Source organism: Erythranthe guttata, chromosome 10 (genome assembly GCF_056151865.1).
Source record: "Erythranthe guttata isolate IM_541 chromosome 10, IM_541, whole genome shotgun sequence".
In the NCBI taxonomy this organism is placed as follows: Eukaryota; Viridiplantae; Streptophyta; class Magnoliopsida; order Lamiales; family Phrymaceae; genus Erythranthe; species Erythranthe guttata.
This window is the reverse complement of record NC_142542.1, coordinates 4,450,505-4,467,956: the sequence shown is the minus strand read 5'-3', so window position 1 is coordinate 4,467,956 and position 17,452 is coordinate 4,450,505. Positions and strand designations below refer to the sequence as shown.

The 17,452-nt window shown below is 34.8% G+C and overlaps 5 protein-coding genes across 5 annotated transcripts; 2 read left to right on the top strand and 3 right to left on the bottom strand.

The window, feature by feature from the left end:
- Positions 1-364: 364 nt before the first annotated feature.
- On the bottom strand, positions 365-3,958 carry LOC105949918 (putative glycosyltransferase At5g03795). The gene is made up of 3 exons (XM_012973222.2): positions 3,557-3,958; positions 2,155-2,725; positions 365-925 (listed from the first exon to the last, which is right to left on the bottom strand). Exons 1-3 carry the CDS (start codon positions 3,870-3,872, stop codon positions 442-444), a joined length of 1,371 nt encoding a protein of 456 aa, XP_012828676.2. The 5' UTR covers positions 3,873-3,958; the 3' UTR covers positions 365-441.
- Positions 3,959-5,127: 1,169 nt separating this feature from the next.
- Positions 5,128-9,809, bottom strand: LOC105949926 (putative glycosyltransferase At5g03795). Its single transcript, XM_012973232.2, has 3 exons — positions 9,327-9,809; positions 6,189-6,768; positions 5,128-5,749 (listed from the first exon to the last, which is right to left on the bottom strand). The coding sequence occupies exons 1-3, from the start codon at positions 9,610-9,612 to the stop codon at positions 5,266-5,268; spliced, it is 1,350 nt and encodes a 449-aa protein (XP_012828686.2). The 5' UTR covers positions 9,613-9,809; the 3' UTR covers positions 5,128-5,265.
- Positions 9,810-11,398: 1,589 nt separating this feature from the next.
- On the bottom strand, positions 11,399-13,130 carry LOC105949951 (Adenine nucleotide alpha hydrolases-like superfamily protein). Its single transcript, XM_088824316.1, has 4 exons — positions 12,732-13,130; positions 12,471-12,574; positions 12,236-12,354; positions 11,399-11,654 (listed from the first exon to the last, which is right to left on the bottom strand). Exons 1-4 carry the CDS (start codon positions 12,976-12,978, stop codon positions 11,561-11,563), a joined length of 564 nt encoding a protein of 187 aa, XP_088680442.1. The 5' UTR covers positions 12,979-13,130; the 3' UTR covers positions 11,399-11,560.
- Positions 13,131-13,285: 155 nt separating this feature from the next.
- Positions 13,286-14,857, top strand: LOC105949898 (uncharacterized). The gene is made up of 4 exons (XM_088824315.1): positions 13,286-13,658; positions 13,800-13,882; positions 14,361-14,479; positions 14,572-14,857. Exons 1-4 carry the CDS (start codon positions 13,373-13,375, stop codon positions 14,663-14,665), a joined length of 582 nt encoding a protein of 193 aa, XP_088680441.1. The 5' UTR covers positions 13,286-13,372; the 3' UTR covers positions 14,666-14,857.
- Positions 14,858-15,384: 527 nt separating this feature from the next.
- On the top strand, positions 15,385-17,059 carry LOC105949897 (uncharacterized). The gene is made up of 4 exons (XM_012973202.2): positions 15,385-15,608; positions 15,754-15,857; positions 16,747-16,865; positions 16,962-17,059. The coding sequence occupies exons 1-4, from the start codon at positions 15,392-15,394 to the stop codon at positions 17,044-17,046; spliced, it is 525 nt and encodes a 174-aa protein (XP_012828656.1). The 5' UTR covers positions 15,385-15,391; the 3' UTR covers positions 17,047-17,059.
- Positions 17,060-17,452: the final 393 nt, after the last annotated feature.

The following is a 17,452-nucleotide window of genomic DNA, read 5'->3' as shown; positions in this document are numbered from 1 at the left end:
ATGTCATATTATAAACATTTATAAGTTTTTATTTTTACATGTTTTCATGTAAACATATTCAAAATAAATATTGCTATCAGCTATCTATTGGCAATTGATTAAATAATGTAAATAATTAGGGAATCGACAAAAATATTTAAAAAATTGCTATTCAAATATGTTTCTAACTTTTTAAAAATTGCAAATTGGCCCATAAGGTGTCCAATAGGTGTCCTCGAATTACCCAAACATGAGGATTTTATAGTAATTTGACCTTACCTCATGGGAATGGCGGTAATTTACCCTGTATATATATATATATATATATATATATATATATATATATATATATATATATATATATATATATATATATATATATATATAGTTACTCTGCTTCCCTTTAATTCTACAAATTAATATTAAAATCGAACTTTATCTACAAAAGAAAAGAAAAAAAAACTAAGCTAAAACTCTCGTCGAACTTCGTCGAAGCCATAATTCATACATAACCATGTAAAAAGCATCATAATCAACGGGAGAAAGATGCCACTGAAAAAGCACCCTCGCCTTCAAAACATTGTCCCGTAAAATCGAGAATTCGTCAAAGCTCGTACCTTGGAGGATTTTCTTGAGAAGGGGAATATCCAATGTGGCAATAACAATCGAAAAACTATTCCAATTAATTATATCCTGGAAAGGGAGGTCGTAATGATTGGCAATTATTACCGGCACACAGCCATTGTAAAGTGCATCTCCGATGCGAGCTGTGTTGACCTCGAATCCTTTAACGTGTAGGCAGAATTTGCTCGTTAGAAGTTCCTCTGAGTAGGATGTGCTGAGGTGGCCGAAGTGGACCGATATTTCGGAGTCGTTTTTCCATACTTGGAGAAGCTTTTCGCGCACCGGTGAGTTTATTGATCCGGCGAAAAATGCTAGCTTTGACCTGAATTTTATCCCAGTAAAAAGTTTTATACACAAATCAAATACAATAACAGAATTAACAAATTTAATATAAAATCTAATTTAAGAACCGAACATCTTACTAACTACATAATTAGGAGTTTATTGTATTTAGTACCCCTGTGTTATATCGAATTGCTAAAAAACACCCCGTGTTATAATTATTAGCAAAAACATCCTAGAAAATGGGGTTCTAGGCGTCTTTTGGTGAATAAAATTGAATCACAGGGGGTTTTGTTAGTAAAATAATATGGGGAGTTTTTTTTAGGGTTAAATACAAAAACACCCATGTACTATGAAGTTTGTATCATATACCCCCTGTACTACACATAAATACAAAAAACCCTCTATTGCTACATTTTACCCAAAATATGACCAAAATACCCCTGCTAAAGCATATATATATACATAAGGGTTTGTTTTAGCCATTTTCCACTATATTTTTTACCATTTTCAATCCATTTTACTTGGGAAATTTTGGTATTTTTTCTCCAAAACATCTAATTGCTTAAATTATTTTGATTTTCTGAATAAAATCTTTTATTTTTGTCATTTTGAGTTTCTTAATTTTTTTTCTTAAATGTCTTCTGGTAGTTCAAACTTCAAACATCCTAAGATTACAAACATCTTTACAATCCTATGATTGTTTCGAATTTGAACTACCGAAAGACATTTAAGAAAAAAATGAAGAAATTCAAAATGACAAAAATTTTAAAAAAAAAATCTAAGCAATTAGATGTTTTATAGAAAAAAATAAAAATACCAAAATTCCCCAAGTAAAATTGACCGAAAATGTTAAAAATATATTGGAAAATGGCTCAAACAAACCCTTATATTTATATTGCTTTAGCAGGAATATTTTCGTCAGATTTTGGAAAAAAATGTAACAATAGGGGGGTTTTTATATTTATGTGTAGTACAGGAGGGTATATGATACAAAGTCCATAGTACATGAGTGTTTTTGTATTTAACCCTTTTTTAACAATTAATGAAAACACAGGGGTGCCTAATGCAATAAACCCAAAAATAATTAGTTAGTCAGTAGGGAATTTATCCAATCTTATCTAATCTAAATTAACCATACATGGGTAACCGAACGAAACAAGTCCTCAATCACAAACTTCTAAACATCAATATACATTATGCATTTAATAGCAAGATTAAACAAAATGTAATAACAATAAAACCGTTATTAAAAAAAAATGGACTTACCTTTCACGTGCAAGATTCGGAGGATCACCTTCCCGAGGCCAAATCTGAGGCAACGAAGCATCTTTATGAGCCACATACGAAGAGATATAATAACTCGAAGAGCACACGATTTGGATAGCATTAAGTTTAACTCTAGCAACTTTCTCCATAGCAGAACGGCCAATCGAATGGCACGCGACGTAAAAATGATCAGCACCTCCGCTGCGATTCCAATAAGGGTATTTCCGACTAACGTTGAAAATATAATCTCTGACGAAATCTTGAATACCGTCGATCCCCACTCGCGGGTCGTGCCTCAATCTTGCGATCGAAAACGGCAGGAAGAATAGATCCGCTGCGGAAGGGTCCGCGGTAACGAAATGGCTGCTGGAGAGAACTTTCTTGAAGTAGCTCTCGCTTGCGTAGTTGCCACTCGGTTCGGAGTCAACGGGTAAGAGAATGTTTGCGAACGGGTCGTCTTTTCTGTGTGGGTAAATGAAAATCTTCAAGGTTCGATTCATGTCCTTGTAGTTTTTAAGGAAGATGTCTCTGTCGTGGAACAACTCTTTGTTGTTAATGTACATTCCTGAGCCTGTAGCACAACCAATTCAAGAATTAGGTGCAAATACACGGATTTCCGAACCGTGAAATATGAGAATCTGCAAATACTTTAAATTATCAAGAAATGAATAGCTATATATCACTCTTTCGTCGTAGTCGCAATTGAAATTCTTGTCCCAACTATAGTTACAAGAAAAGGGGCTATCCTTAAAAACGAAATTTCAAGAATGGATAATACAGCGCACTCTGTACATGTAACCACTTTAACCAACTTCGGACAATTTGATACGAGAAACCCTCTTTTTATATGCCAAAAAAATCGAGAAAATTGCACACACAATTTCCACTAAGAAGCATTACCTATACTCAGGGGCGAGTCCAACTTTGGGCAAGGGTGGGACTCAAGCCCACCCTCACATGATAATTTATCCCTTAAATTATATCTATATAGCCACCCAAAATCCAAATTCATACAAAAAACGCCCCAATTTTTATTCATTAGCCCACCCAAAATCCAAATTACCAAGAAAAAAAGCTCTAAAAAAATATCTTTTCTTTTTTTCTTTTCCTATTTTCTGATTTTATTTGTCACAAAAAAGTCCTCAAACAATTTTCGCCCAAAAATTTAAGTTCCATCCTGTAACAAATTCTGGACTCGCCATAATTCATTCGTAAACATTCACAAACAATAGCCGATTACCAAATCGCCGCCGATCACTATATCGCCGCTAACATGGTACTTTTTCATTTATTGAAAAATCAATATCACACATTTTGACATAAGTAATTTCAAGAAGTAAGCATGTCCAAAAAAACATTATAAAATAAAAAAATCAAGAACTAAGTAGTGAACTACACATACCATGGGAACCCACGTGGAGTTCAAAATTACTCCGGTTTTCAGCGCCGGTAAGTACACCACCACCCTCCATTTCCGAAAAATTGGCAATTTTTCCGACAAATTTTGGAGGGGAAAAAGAGAGGGGTATTTTGGGGATTTCATGAATGAAGAAGAGATTGGAAGTGGAGGAGATGTAGAGTAGGATGAGGAGAGTGGTGGCGAGAGCTAAGGTTGTGGGCATGAAAAAGAATAGGGGTTTCAGAGCGTGGGTGAGGTTGCTCCGGTCGCGGCGGCGCGTGAGGAGATTGTGGAGCAGGTAGGCTGATGAAGCAGCCATTTCCGCGGTGCGCGGTGATTCATACGCGCTTGTTTGCACTAGATGAATGACTGGTCTATTGACACAAGTCTGACGTTGACAATGTTTGTTCCTTCTAGAACAAATTCAATTCTCACTCTTCTCCAAAATCAAATTATATTTATTAAATTCGAATTAATTAATCCAAAATATTTGGAAGAAAATAATAAAATTAAAATCTCTCACTGAAATTTACTAAATCTCACGCATAAGTTAAAACAAAAAAATCTCTCACTACTCATTATCTCTAACTTTTTTTTCTCTATGATGATTTTGTTCAAGTCACTCAAAATTCGTTAATCTTTCACGTGAATAATCTTAAAAAATGAGTTCAAGTTTATTTAATATTTTTCAATTTCATTATGACTTTTTAATTATTCAAATTCATACCAATTCTATTTTTTTCCCTCAAATTCCAACTTTATTTTAGTTTGAACACGTGAAGATTTTTCTCAAATTCGAACTTGGAATGCTAGGGATGTTTTTAGTGTGTGATTTTGTGAAAAAAGTTAGGGAAAAAGAAGAAGGTCGAGGAAGGAGAAAATGAGATTTTAGAGAGATAAATATTTTCAATTGTGTGTATGATTTTGTAAAATTAGTGTAGGCTTTAGCATATCAGTTAAAAAAAATATACTTATTTTCCGACTCATCTTAGTGTTACATAACAAATATGGAATATTTTACGTCAATTACAAACTAGCATCACTTTATTTATTTTTTTAAATGTATAATGTACAATTTAATTGCTAGAGTGTAAAATTATTTATTTTAGAAATATAATCAAATATTACTTTATTAATTTATTTCTCAAATAAGTAGAAATCCCTTTTTTTAATTCACTATTCGGGTTTTTTTTTTTTTTTTTTTTTTGCAAAAACTACTCTGTGTAATATCTAATTGCTAAAAAAACCCGTGTGTTAAATAAATTAGCAAGAACACCCTTGTGAAAAATAGTCGGACCAAAAAAAAAAATTCTAACGAGCTATCATGTAATGCACCATCGGACTCTGAGAATAGAAGTGTATTTTCTTAATTTGAAAAGTCAAAAGTATCATTTGAAATTCTTTATGGTTCATTTTTGTTATTTTTTACAAGGGTAATTTGATCATTTCATATAAGTCGACAATAAATTTTGAAATAAGGACCGGTGTGCATTGAAAAACACAACATGAGGGCTTTTTGCTAATTTTTTTAGCACTGAGGTTTTTTCGGCAATTAAAAATAACACGAGAAGGTGTGTGCTAATAGCTCCATATTATTCACTATTTATTATCCTTTAAAAAAAATGTACAAGACTAACAATGAACACAGTGTTCTTATTTTTCAGTCTGAAGTTCCAAGAAGAACATAACTAATAAAAAAATTAATAAAAAAATCACGTGATTCTCACGTGACTCCTCCTAAGCCACAACTCATACATAACCATATAAAAGGCATCAAAATCAAGAGGCAAATCATGCCACTGAAAGTGCTTCTGCACTCTCATCACATTCCTCTGCATCCTCAAATACTCGCCGCGGTTTACGATTCCTTCGAGTATCTTCTTCAGCATCGGAATATCGGCGGCCGACAAAACGACGGAGAACCTGTTCCAATTAATTACGTCGGAATACGGGAGGTCGTAGTAATCCGCTAGAACGACGGGGACGCATCCGTAGTACAACGCGTCGCCTATTCGAGCTGTGTTGACTTCGAACCCCTTTGCGTGAATGCAGAACTTGCTCCCCAAAAGGGCTTCGGAATACGGCGTTTGGAGACGGGAATAGTGGACCGAAATGTCGGAATCGTTTTCCCATGTCTTGACTAAGTCCTTTCTAACCCTAGAGTTCATTGCTCCGGCGTAGAAGGCTAATGTTTTCCTGCAGTTATACGTCGAAAATGTTGTAGTACTAATAAGTAATAAGTCCCAATCCGTTAAAAAAAAAAAATTGGAAATCGGATTAGGGCCACACAATTTGGAATTTTCGTTCCAATTTTCACCCTAACTAATTAATAGATGACGTCTCGATTTATTACTCGTTTTAGGACATAAAGTAGGTAGAGAATGCCCCAACGAAGATTATTAATAGATTCGATTAGTTTTATCGTTGGCATATTAGTCGAGGAAAATGTAACTATAGTTTTTAATACTCTATTTCAATCAATCAATCATGCTAATTAAGTGACTATTTATTGTGATTATAATATTAAAAAAATTATCACCAAATTAATCGGTACTTATTTTTTATTGTCACTGTATTGAATTAGCGACGCGACGCATCTATAGTAATATAGATCAATGAAGAAGGACTCTCTTACCTTTGAGACGGCGAGCGAGTTGGCGGGACCCCTTTCCTCGGCCAAATCTGCGGTATCGAAGCGTCCTTGTGGGCAATGTACCCCGACAGAAAGTAGCTAGACGAACACACCACTTGAATAGCGTTCAACTTCACTCCAACCGCTTTCTCCATAGCCGTTCTCCCGACGGAATGGCACGCCACGTAAAAATGGTCGGCCCCACCACTCCGGTTCCAAAAAGGGTAGCTCCGACTAATCTCGTCGACGTAATTAGCGACGAAATCTTTAATCCCACCGACGCCCACTCTCTTGTCGTGCCTTAAGCTTGCGATGGAAAAGGGCAGGTAGAAAAGGTCGGCTTCCGAAGGGTCGTTTGTTAGGAAATGGCTCTCGAATAGGGCATTCTTGAAATAGCTCTCGCTCGCGTAGTTTCCCGTTGGTTCGGAGTTTACAGGGAGAAGTACGTTCGCGAAGGGGTCGTCTTTGTCGTGTGGGTATGCGTAGATTTTGAGTGTTTTGTTCATTTGTTTGTAGTCTTTGGTGAAGAAGCTTCGGTCGTGGAATATGTCGTCGTCGTCGTCGTTTGTTTCGACCTTCGTCTCTGAGAGATTAAGTAAAATGATTGTGATTTGTTTAATTAGTCAAATGATTTAAGTAATTAGTATTGAACAGATTCCATACATATCGAGTTATTAAAAATAACACGCTTCATGCATTTTTGTAACACACACCACAATCATAATCCATATAGGCGGAGACTTTATTAAACTATTACTAGTATGCAAAAATAATAAATATATTTAGGGTAAATTACAAACACCCCTGAGGTAAAGACAAATTACGAAAAAAGAACCCTCATGTTTGGGTAATTACAATCACCCCTATTAACTATGAATTTTCTTACACGTCCATCCTTGCGATGGCAAATTTAGTGGAATCTTCTAGATTATATAGAGTATTCTCAATTTTGTAACCATTTTATCCCATTCGTGCTCCACATTTTGAAGCAAGATGATCATAAGATGTGTTTTTTGGTTTGTATATATCAGATATTGTGGTGCATCAAAAACTGCATTTTTTTCGCAAAACAAGTACAAGCTATAGAACATTTCACGGAATCTAGAAAATTATATCGAATTTGACACCATAAGGGTGGCCGTGTAATTACGAAAATTCATAATTGAGGGGCAGTTATAATTACCCAAACATGAGGGGGATTTTCGTAATTTGACTGTACTTCAGAGGTGGTCCTAATTTACCCTAAAGATATTTATTTTCTTGACCCAGCATATATATAAATATAAATATCAGTAGCAAGCCACCCATTTTTGACGTACATTACAAACGTATAGTGCAAATTGGAAAAAAACATATAACCAAGTAAACGACAACCAATCGCTATCGATTGAGAGCTGCTCTAGAACAAGCATGAACCATACATCATTAATTACCAATTTACCATGTCACCTTAAAATTATTGTTAGAATCTCGGTGGGATTCTAAGTCTACAACACCAAGTGGAATTCTATGGAGATGTGTATTAATATGAGGAACATATTTTCCTTAGTTATCTCATTAGATAATTTGAGAAGAAATAAATTATCTCTCCATATTAATCACCTGAACGTGTCTAGAAGGAATTCCATCTTTTTACATGTTATTGTGGTAATTGTCATTAATTGGTTTCCTTGTTTGATTTCTCCAGAGCTTCACAAGAATATAAAAGGAGGAGCTAATGCCGACGTTATTTGCTGAGTCTCTTATCACGTGGATAATTTACCACGTTGTCATCCACCGCCTTCCAAGTCTATCAAGCCGAGTAAGCAAAGGGGAAGAATGAATGACATTACAAGAGGAGCTACCTAAGGATCATTCACAGAGGGAGATACACATGCAGGGGGAGCTGACTCCGTTGTGAACCACCTGCCGAAGCCACTACTGTGGGAACAGTTGCTGAAACTGTGGCACTTACTGTTGCAGCAGTTGATGCCACTCTTGTTGTTGAAAAGAGTTGATGATGATCTTTCGTTTTATTTGCTTCGGTCTAATGATCTGATTGTTTTATTTTCAGGTTTTTTTTTACTCAGCGGGACAAAATAATTATAATCAATAAACGACAAAGGGGGAGATTGTTAGAATCCCATGGATTCTAATTATACGAGAATTAATAAAACTTGTGCCACAAGTTTTCATATACCGTGATCTAAAGAAGGGAAGAGTCCTTGTAGCTTTTAATTCCTTTAATTTGTCATTAATTGATTTATAATAGGAATTATTCTTCTAAAGAGTTTCCTTGTATTGAAAATATTGTTTCCTACGTAATTAAGAGTTTCCTAACCCTAATGGACTCTATTTTCCTTGTAGGATTCTTATCTCCCATAGATGTATAAATACAGCACAACGGCGCCTCATACTCTACGCCTTTCGTTGGAGAGAAAAATCATATTTTTCTGCTCTTTTTATTTGCTGCGCCCGGAACGTCTTTTTCATCGAGAGAAGTTTTCACATAAAATATTCTTGGCTCTCGTTTTTATTGTTCCATCGTGATACGTGATTTTCATAGAAAATATATCGGCTTCAAGGCTTTGTGGTGAAGACACCAAGATTCAAGGAGTATCACAAGTTTGCTTCTTCTATATAAAAAGAAGATCGGTTCTTCGGGAGAGGGGCTTAAATAGATCTCGGGAGGAGATCGATCCGCCGACTGAGGGATTCAGCGTTGAAGGGAGTTCAACCGTGCGGAGCAAGGGACGTGCTGCAAATTGAAGATTTATAATTCAGCGTAGTATACAAGAACGGCGTCAACAAAGAGGGAGTCTTTGTATTTTGATTAAGTCCTATTATTGTATTCGTAAAACTAAAAATTAGTAAATTTTATTTGCAGGTCCCCGTGGATGTAGGGTACAGTTGTATCCGAACCACATTAAATTTGTGTCTCGTTTATTTCTGTTTTTACAAACTGTTTCACGAACTGTTGCAACTCTTCACGCAACAGTAACGAAAAACTGAATCTGACACAAATAATTTATATCTGCACGAAATAAATTCTAACAATTATTATTATTATTATTATTATTATTATTATTTTACCTTAAGTACTCAAACAAGAACATGAATTTATTGTACTACGAAAATGGAAAAAAAAGAAAACTTTATTACCAGCTGTTGAGGCCAATTGTGTTGTCCTTGATGGCAATTGAGTGGTCTGAAGATCAAGAACTAATGAACGGTTTACGACAATGCTCTGTTTCGGCATAACCGGAGAACTGGTTGTCGAGAATTCGGGCAGAGGATTGATGACATGGATCCGGGTCAGACCCGGTTGGAGAATGTCGGGTTTGGAGGTGGAAGATATCATGAAGAGGAATAGAAAGAGGGAGCTTGTGAAAGATAAGAGAATTGGCAGAAAGAATAAGCCTCTTCGTTTCGAGACGACGACCGCCATTTTCCGAACCACCTCGATCGGACGAACAACGACAGCTGTCCGAGAGAAGAATTGAGTCTGTTGAATCTGTTGAAGAAGAATGGAGATATATAATTATTGGTGATAATAAATAGAGTGGCGGTTTGATTATTCTTTCAGCTTTTACTACTTTAAACCTTACGTCATTTCAGAGAATAATACTATACAAGTGTTGTTATATATATATAAGCTTATTTTCTTTTTAATAATGAAGTGTGACAGGGTATTGTGGTAATTATATTAATCTAATACTGGTTTTTCACAAACCGTACACGTAATCATCCGAAAACAACTTTATATTGAAATGATAAATACAGGAAGGCGTTTAGTAAATGCAGGTCGTTTTTTTAATTTTTAATTTTACTCTCGTTCCACCTATTTATCATTTCTTTAACTTTATAGTCCAAGTATATATATTAAAAAGGAAAAAGAAAAAACTTGATTGTCCTAGATAAAATTCTTATTTTTTAATTTGTTACATTTTAAGTTGAATTTCTAAATTTAATCTTAGGTTTTTAACTTTTAGAATTAAATTTGGGAGGGAACACTAAACTCAATATTTGTCCATAAATTGAAAAATAGATGTTTCTACTTCAATTGAAGAGTTTTATGATGATTTTTGTGGATTAAAAACACAAAACAGATCGACCTAAGAAAACTTCACAAATCCAGAAAAATGAGGATATGCAGATAAACTCGTATTTTGATGATAAATAAATGTGATATTCTGACAAAATAAAGATTTAAAGAAAAAATATGGAGTTAGTACTAAGTTTTCTATTTGTTGAATAAACATTGCCTTACGTTTACTAAAAGACGTACTGTATTTATCAAGTGCCATATTTATATTGTGAAGTATATGTTTGATTCAACTATGTAATTGCTAGGAACCAGTTATTGACTTATTGTTGGTGTATTTAATTAACTTGTATATTATTTATATGTGAATTTGAAGTAGAAATGTAGGATGGTGATACTATTTCCAGACTGTTATAAGGACTTGTGAATAATATTAAAAAATAATAAAACTTATCCGATTTTGATTTTTATTGATATTTGTTCCATAATTGAAAGTGTATTTGGTATATATTGAATTGTTCCAACATTGACATCACTCCTAATTCTTTATTTAAAATTAATAAATAATAAATAAGTAAATAAGTTAATTAAAAATTCCAATTAGGGATGCTTTGCTGTGAGCCTAATGACTGTAAGGTGATGACTGATTGGAGAAGAAGAGAGAGATTAATATTCAATACCAAAAGAAATTAAATATTAATTACTAGATAAACTATTTCTGTGATGATTAAGGAAAACAAATTATAAACAACAAATTTAGACAACGTATCTTTTCTGAACTCAAATTTAATATGGTAAATTACAGGCCACCTGCTAAGATATTGTTAAATTACAATAAAAACTCTTTTTGTTTAAATAATTACAGTCACGCCCTCGATAACGTATTGTTTTACACGTCCACCCTTACAGTTTCAAATTTACCATTCCAGTGTCAAATTTACTATCTGGAGGATTAGTAAGAAACACATAGTTTTGAGAGGGCGGACAGTCGTAATTACCCAAACAAAAGGAGTTTTTTCGTAACTTACCGTAATTTGCTCAATTTAATACAATATGATTTGCATGAATTGTCCAAGTAGTTCCAGTTGTCAGCAAAATCGAAAAAAAGAAAATCGAAAACCGATACCTCCATAGGTCAAATTTAAGCTCACCCAAAATATACACTAGTGTATTTGCCCCACGCATGCAATGGAAGAAGCATATAAACACGGTTTTATTCATCCATGTCACTCCGAAAGAAAATGAAAAAAATAAAGTATATATATACAAGCAACGTAATTATTCGAACTCGTTCACTTCATAAAAACATTAATCTACGGTTATTATTACTTGAAACGGTACACTTAAAATATTAGTCGTGAGCAGATCTCGGAGGAGGCTTCACTATGAGAACAGGGCAAGTAGCATGATGGGCACAGTAATTGCTTACACTTCCCAGCAATGCCCTGCAAATTTATATAACAGATGCAATATCGTACAACCCGTCTCGTATTAGCTCTAATACTCTACGATAAATATTTAACATCAACAATAAAAACGAAAGAGGGATGTGATAATAAATGTTATTGTACGTTTCAGTTTTAATAATACCATTTTTATTTCAAACGTGATTTTGGCCAAACTCAAACCATGGAATATACAGTTCTCTGAGTTAACTTTATAATCCAACTTAAATCACCAAGATTGGATGTTCGGCGAGAAATATATTCATGAATCAATAAATGAACACTGCCCACACCCACAACTTGAGTTATATAAAATTCAAAATATAACTCATTCATGCATAATTTTGCATTTCGTCACCTGACATTCAATCTAACGAATCCAAGTTTGATTAGAAAGCCAACTCAAAGGACTACAGAAAATGGTCAGAATCACGTTCGAAGTTAAAATGGCATTGGTAAAATTGAGACGACATTTAACATTTCCGAACCAAAAAATGCTGACGTAACTAGAAGAATGGTGTAGAGACACGTAGTAACAATTAATGTAACGATGATGGATTAGAAATTAGATAATATTAAACCTCTTAATGGTACCGAGGCCGCGGCTGCCAAGAACAAGAAGATCGACGTGCAATTCCTCGGCTGCTTGACAGATCTTATCCTTTGCATCACCTTCCAGCATCAACGTTTCTGCCTTCACCTGCGTAATAATAAAAACTATGCATTCACACACACACACACACACACACATATATATACATACTAAAAACCTACTTAATCAATTTTCAATAATGAATAATGAAAATTAAAACGCACCTTGTTCTGTTTGCATATGTGCAAGGCACGTGAGAGGATATTGGCAGCATTCTGCTGTTGCCCTTTCTTCACTGCATCAATCACCGCCGGAGTTGCGTACACCACTGCCGTGTATGTATATATATATTCACATATCACAAATTATTTAATTTGTTCACATACATAAATTAAATTTCTTTATTATATTATATATATATTAATTATTATGTGTGTAACTAATTAAATTAGCAGGAGGTTGTAATTAATTAAGTACATATATACCTGGGCCGGCGGGGTAGATGAAGGGCTGGAAAAGTGGCTGTACGTTGAGCAGGGTTATGAAGTTCTCCTCCGCCGCCGGCAACGGCGGCTCAGAAGCAGCGTGGTTGCCGAAGAGATTGTCAAGCGCCCACTTGAGCGCATAGAAACTCCCATCACTGTCATCCATTGGCACCAGTACTTTCATCCTCTTCTCCTCCGCCATCAGATCCTGCCGCTCAACCACCTGCGCCGCCGCCGCCGCTTCCATAGAGTCAAATCAAATCACAGCTAGCCCACACAACTGTAGTCTGTATATATTAAGTGAAGACTAATTTCAACTTCAACCCACTATTTGCAACAAACACCAGCTACTGTGTGTTAGCTAGTGTGCATATTTATAACCGGAGAAAATCCATAATTAAATTTGCCTAAATATCTATAATTATTCTTACATTTATGATTAATTAACTAAAAAAATTAAATTACAAAGGAGGGGTATTGGAAACGTGGCAGACCACACGTGTCCTCCATGCAGCCAATATATATCCATTCAGCCACGCAAAACAAAATTAATTATAACAAAATTTGTCACTATACGACGCCGTATTCACCTACAGAAATAAATTCCAAAGAAAGACAGAAGCAGATAACTATTAGCGGTGATGGAGGGAGCTAGTGCAGGCGGAGCAGGCAAGGAGGCGGCGGTGGAGGAGGCGGCGGCGATGCTGCCGGCGGTGGAGAAAGCGATGCACGTTTTGGTGGCCATTGACGACAGCGAGGAGAGCTTCAACGCTCTTCAGTGGGTGCTCGATAAAATCTTGAAGCCGAAATCCGCGGCTGAGACGGCGGCGGTGTCGACGGCGGCGGCCGGTGAGCATGAATCGAAGGTGATCACCATAGTCCACGTGGTGGAGCCTTTGCCTCGATACGCCTTCCCCGGCGGATACGGTTTGAAAAATTAATAATTTCTTCGATTTTTATATTCTGCCGTTTTGATTTTAACTACAAATTAATTGACTATATATATATATATATATATATATATATATATATATATATATATATATATATATATACACACACACGCAGTGGTGGAATCTTCTACCAAAGCCCAAGAGCAGAATGCTGCAAGAATCCTCTCCCGTGCATTTGATATGTGCAGAGACACTTCTGTATGTATATCTCTCTCTCTCACACACACATATTTATATATCGATAAATTAAACATACACCCCTGAGTTATGCTAAAATAATTTTAAGGTCCCTATGGTATTGGTAATTACAGACACACTCCTCAAACAATTACCGGAGCTAAAATTTCATGTTTTCGGGATCGATATGCACTCTATTTGTTTCCTGCTGGACTGTTAATGCTATCATCATGGACGAAAATTTACAAATTTTATATAAAATAATAAAAATTTAAGAAATATTAGGAGAACCATGAAACGAAACTAATTGCCTGTTAGAATAACTTATCGGAATAACTTATCTAATGCATTATTCCGTCCGACAATGTTTTAGTTTTAGGGGTGATGGTAATTATAGATACCACAGGGATCTTAAAGTTATTTTAGGAAATATTTTAGGGGTGTATGTGTAATTTACCATATATAAATGGATTAAAAAAATGAATAATTGATGTACAAGGTGAAAGCGAAAACCCTGATTCTGGAGGGTGATCCAAAGGACAGAATTTGCAGGGCAGTGGAAGAGATGAACGTGAATTTACTTGTCATCGGCAGCCGTGGACTTGGTCAAATTAAGAGGTGGGTTAGTAGTAATTAATTACTAATTTAATACTTCAATAATTGCTGTAATTAGTACTAATTAATGCATGTGATTAAATTTTGGTTTTAAGGGCGTTTTTGGGAAGTGTGAGCGACTACTGCTCCCACCACGCGAAATGTCCGGTTCTTGTGGTCAAACCACCGGCGAAGAAGAAGTCGTCTTGACCGTTGACCGTTGACCGTTGCAGTTCAGTGAAAAAAAGCGCTAGTTGTTAAAAACTCGAGTTTTGTATCTAATTAAATAATCCTATAGAGTTTTGTATATATCTATATATTAAATAAATAATCCTACTGTATAATATATATTGTCATCAACTAAACTGGACTTCTTCAGCTTTTAATGTGTATTTTGTTCTATATTTTAATTTCTTATTGCAATATATAATCATCTATTTAATTTGTTGACTACGTTATTTATATCTAGTGAGCTAGGAATTAGTATGCAACCAGTAATTTCCATGATCGATGTCCAGCCAATTTGGCTTATAAGTTGAAAGTTATAAGCAATAAAAATAGAGAACATCTAAATCGGACGAAAATTTCAATCGAAGGTGACGTTTAATTTAATGATGAGTCGTGGTCATTAAATATAGTTGGGACCAGTTAAATTCTATTAACTTAGTGAATAAGTAATTTATTATTTTAATAAGTTATGAAGTTATCGAGTATTAATTTATCGAGATAACGAACAAGTCCAAAATCCAGTGCCTATAGCATTTGTTGATTAATCTATCGAGATATCGAGTACTAATTTATCGAGGTGTATATGGACACGACTCCGGTGCCTATGTCGGTGATGCTTATCATGAACCGACGATGAATGTTACTATAATTTTCTAGTATATATATATATATATAGTAATTAAATAATATACAGATCACAAATTAGGAATGGAGAGCAGCGCAGCGGCGGCGGCAGCAGGCGGAGGGGCGGCGGCGGAGAAGATGAAAGTGATGGTGGCTGTAGACGACAGCGACGAGAGCTTCCAGGCCTTGCAGTGGGTTCTGGATAACTTGTCACAAAATTATCAATCCAATTTGCTAATCACAATCGTCCACGTCATCGAACCTCTCTCTCACTTTGTCTACCCTAACCCCGGAGTTCATGGTAATTAATATATTTTTATATTATAGTTATAATACATTAGGTTGGATTATAATTAACAATATTGGATTAATGCACGTTTTATAATAATAATATAGTTTTATATTAATTTGTTGTTTAATTATTATTATTATTAATATTACTACAGCCGTGTTCCCGACAACCTCAGTCATACAGTCTGTGAACAAAGCTCAGGAAGAAGATGCATCTGCTATTCTCACTCATGCACTCGACATCTGCACTCAGAGAATGGTAATTAATTACCAATTTAATTAATTAGTTAATTTTGTCGAGTTTATTTCATTTAGCATCCTTATATGGTTATTTTTAGGTTTTTGCAAAATAAATTTTTGGTTTTGCTTCTCTTAATATAAGCAGTTTATGAGCTATAATTTGTAAAACATATATGGACCTATTTAATTCTTTATTTTTAAGTGGATTTTGACCAAATTTGCAAACACTCCCAATTTTTAAAAATAAATACTTAAGATCAACTTAGTTAATCCATAATCGCTAATTTATGTTTTTAAATAAGATTTTACAAACATTACCTAAGATGATGTCCTAAATTGATAATGGTCTTTCAGACTGCGTTGCCAATTTTATAGTCGTAGAATTTTAAAAATAATCACATGGATTCAATTTTGGTGAAATCCGGTAAATGCTTGTAATAGTAAGTTGAATTATGTTGACTCGTGCTTTTTCATGTGGTGTTTGCAAATTGTTTACTCAAAAGTACGAGTTAGTGATTGTGAGTTAAGTGTTTATTCTTAGAAATTGAGGGGTGTTTGCAACTATGCTGTAAAATCAACTAAATAAAAAAGGCATGTCTATGGGTGCTTTTATAAAATAGCTTAAGGCAACTAATTTTAAGAGAAGCAAAACAAAAAAGCTAATTTTGCAAACAACTAGTAGTAATAACATATTATGAGTAAAAAAAAAGTTCACAAGCTGTTTCTTCTAAAACCTGTTGTGAACACCATTTTAGTGAATTTTTAGCAAATGGGGGCAAAGAAGACATTCCTATATTGTAAAAGAATTTTAGTGGTAACAATTCAAATTTAGGAATATATGCTTGTTATGAATTGCAATATTAAAGTTAGTAAAATATATTTATTTAATTGTTCATACATTAACTTAGGTTAAAGCAAAGACATCAATAGTTGAAGGAGATCCAAAGGAGATGATATGCAACGTGGCAGATCAAATGGGCGTTGACCTCATCGCTATAGGTAGTCGTGGACTTGGAAAAGTCAAGAGGTAATTAAAATCCGCTTTAATTTAATTCTATGTAACAACGTTAGTTTGTTTTTAATTACTGGTAATTAATTGTAATTAGATTAATTGTGCATGCAGGGCATTCATGGGAAGTGTTAGTGATTACGTCATCCACCACGCCAGCTGTCCTGTCCTCGTCATCAAGCCATCAGCAGCTAGCTAGGGCACATAGGTGCATGCAGTGGCGGATCCAGGATTTTTGCGAAGGGGGTGCTAAATTGTAGAATAAAAAAATTCAATATCACTTTATAAAAATAGTGGACCAAAAATTTACAATTTAAAAATTTTAGGTGAATTGTGTAAATATTTAAAAAGAAAAAGGGTGAAAAATGTAAAGATTTGAAAAAAAATCAACTTTTTAGAGGCTGGGGGTTCGAACCCGGGACCAAATAAAAAATGAAGGAACATCTTTACCAACTGAACCAACTGCTTTTCATGTCAACTTATGTATAACGGTATTATTTGTTTAAAATCAAGGGTGTGCAACTGCACACCCTAGACCATAGCTAGGTCCGCCACTGGGTGCATGCCTCGTAATTAATTAATAGGATTTTGAAGCCTTTTGTTTC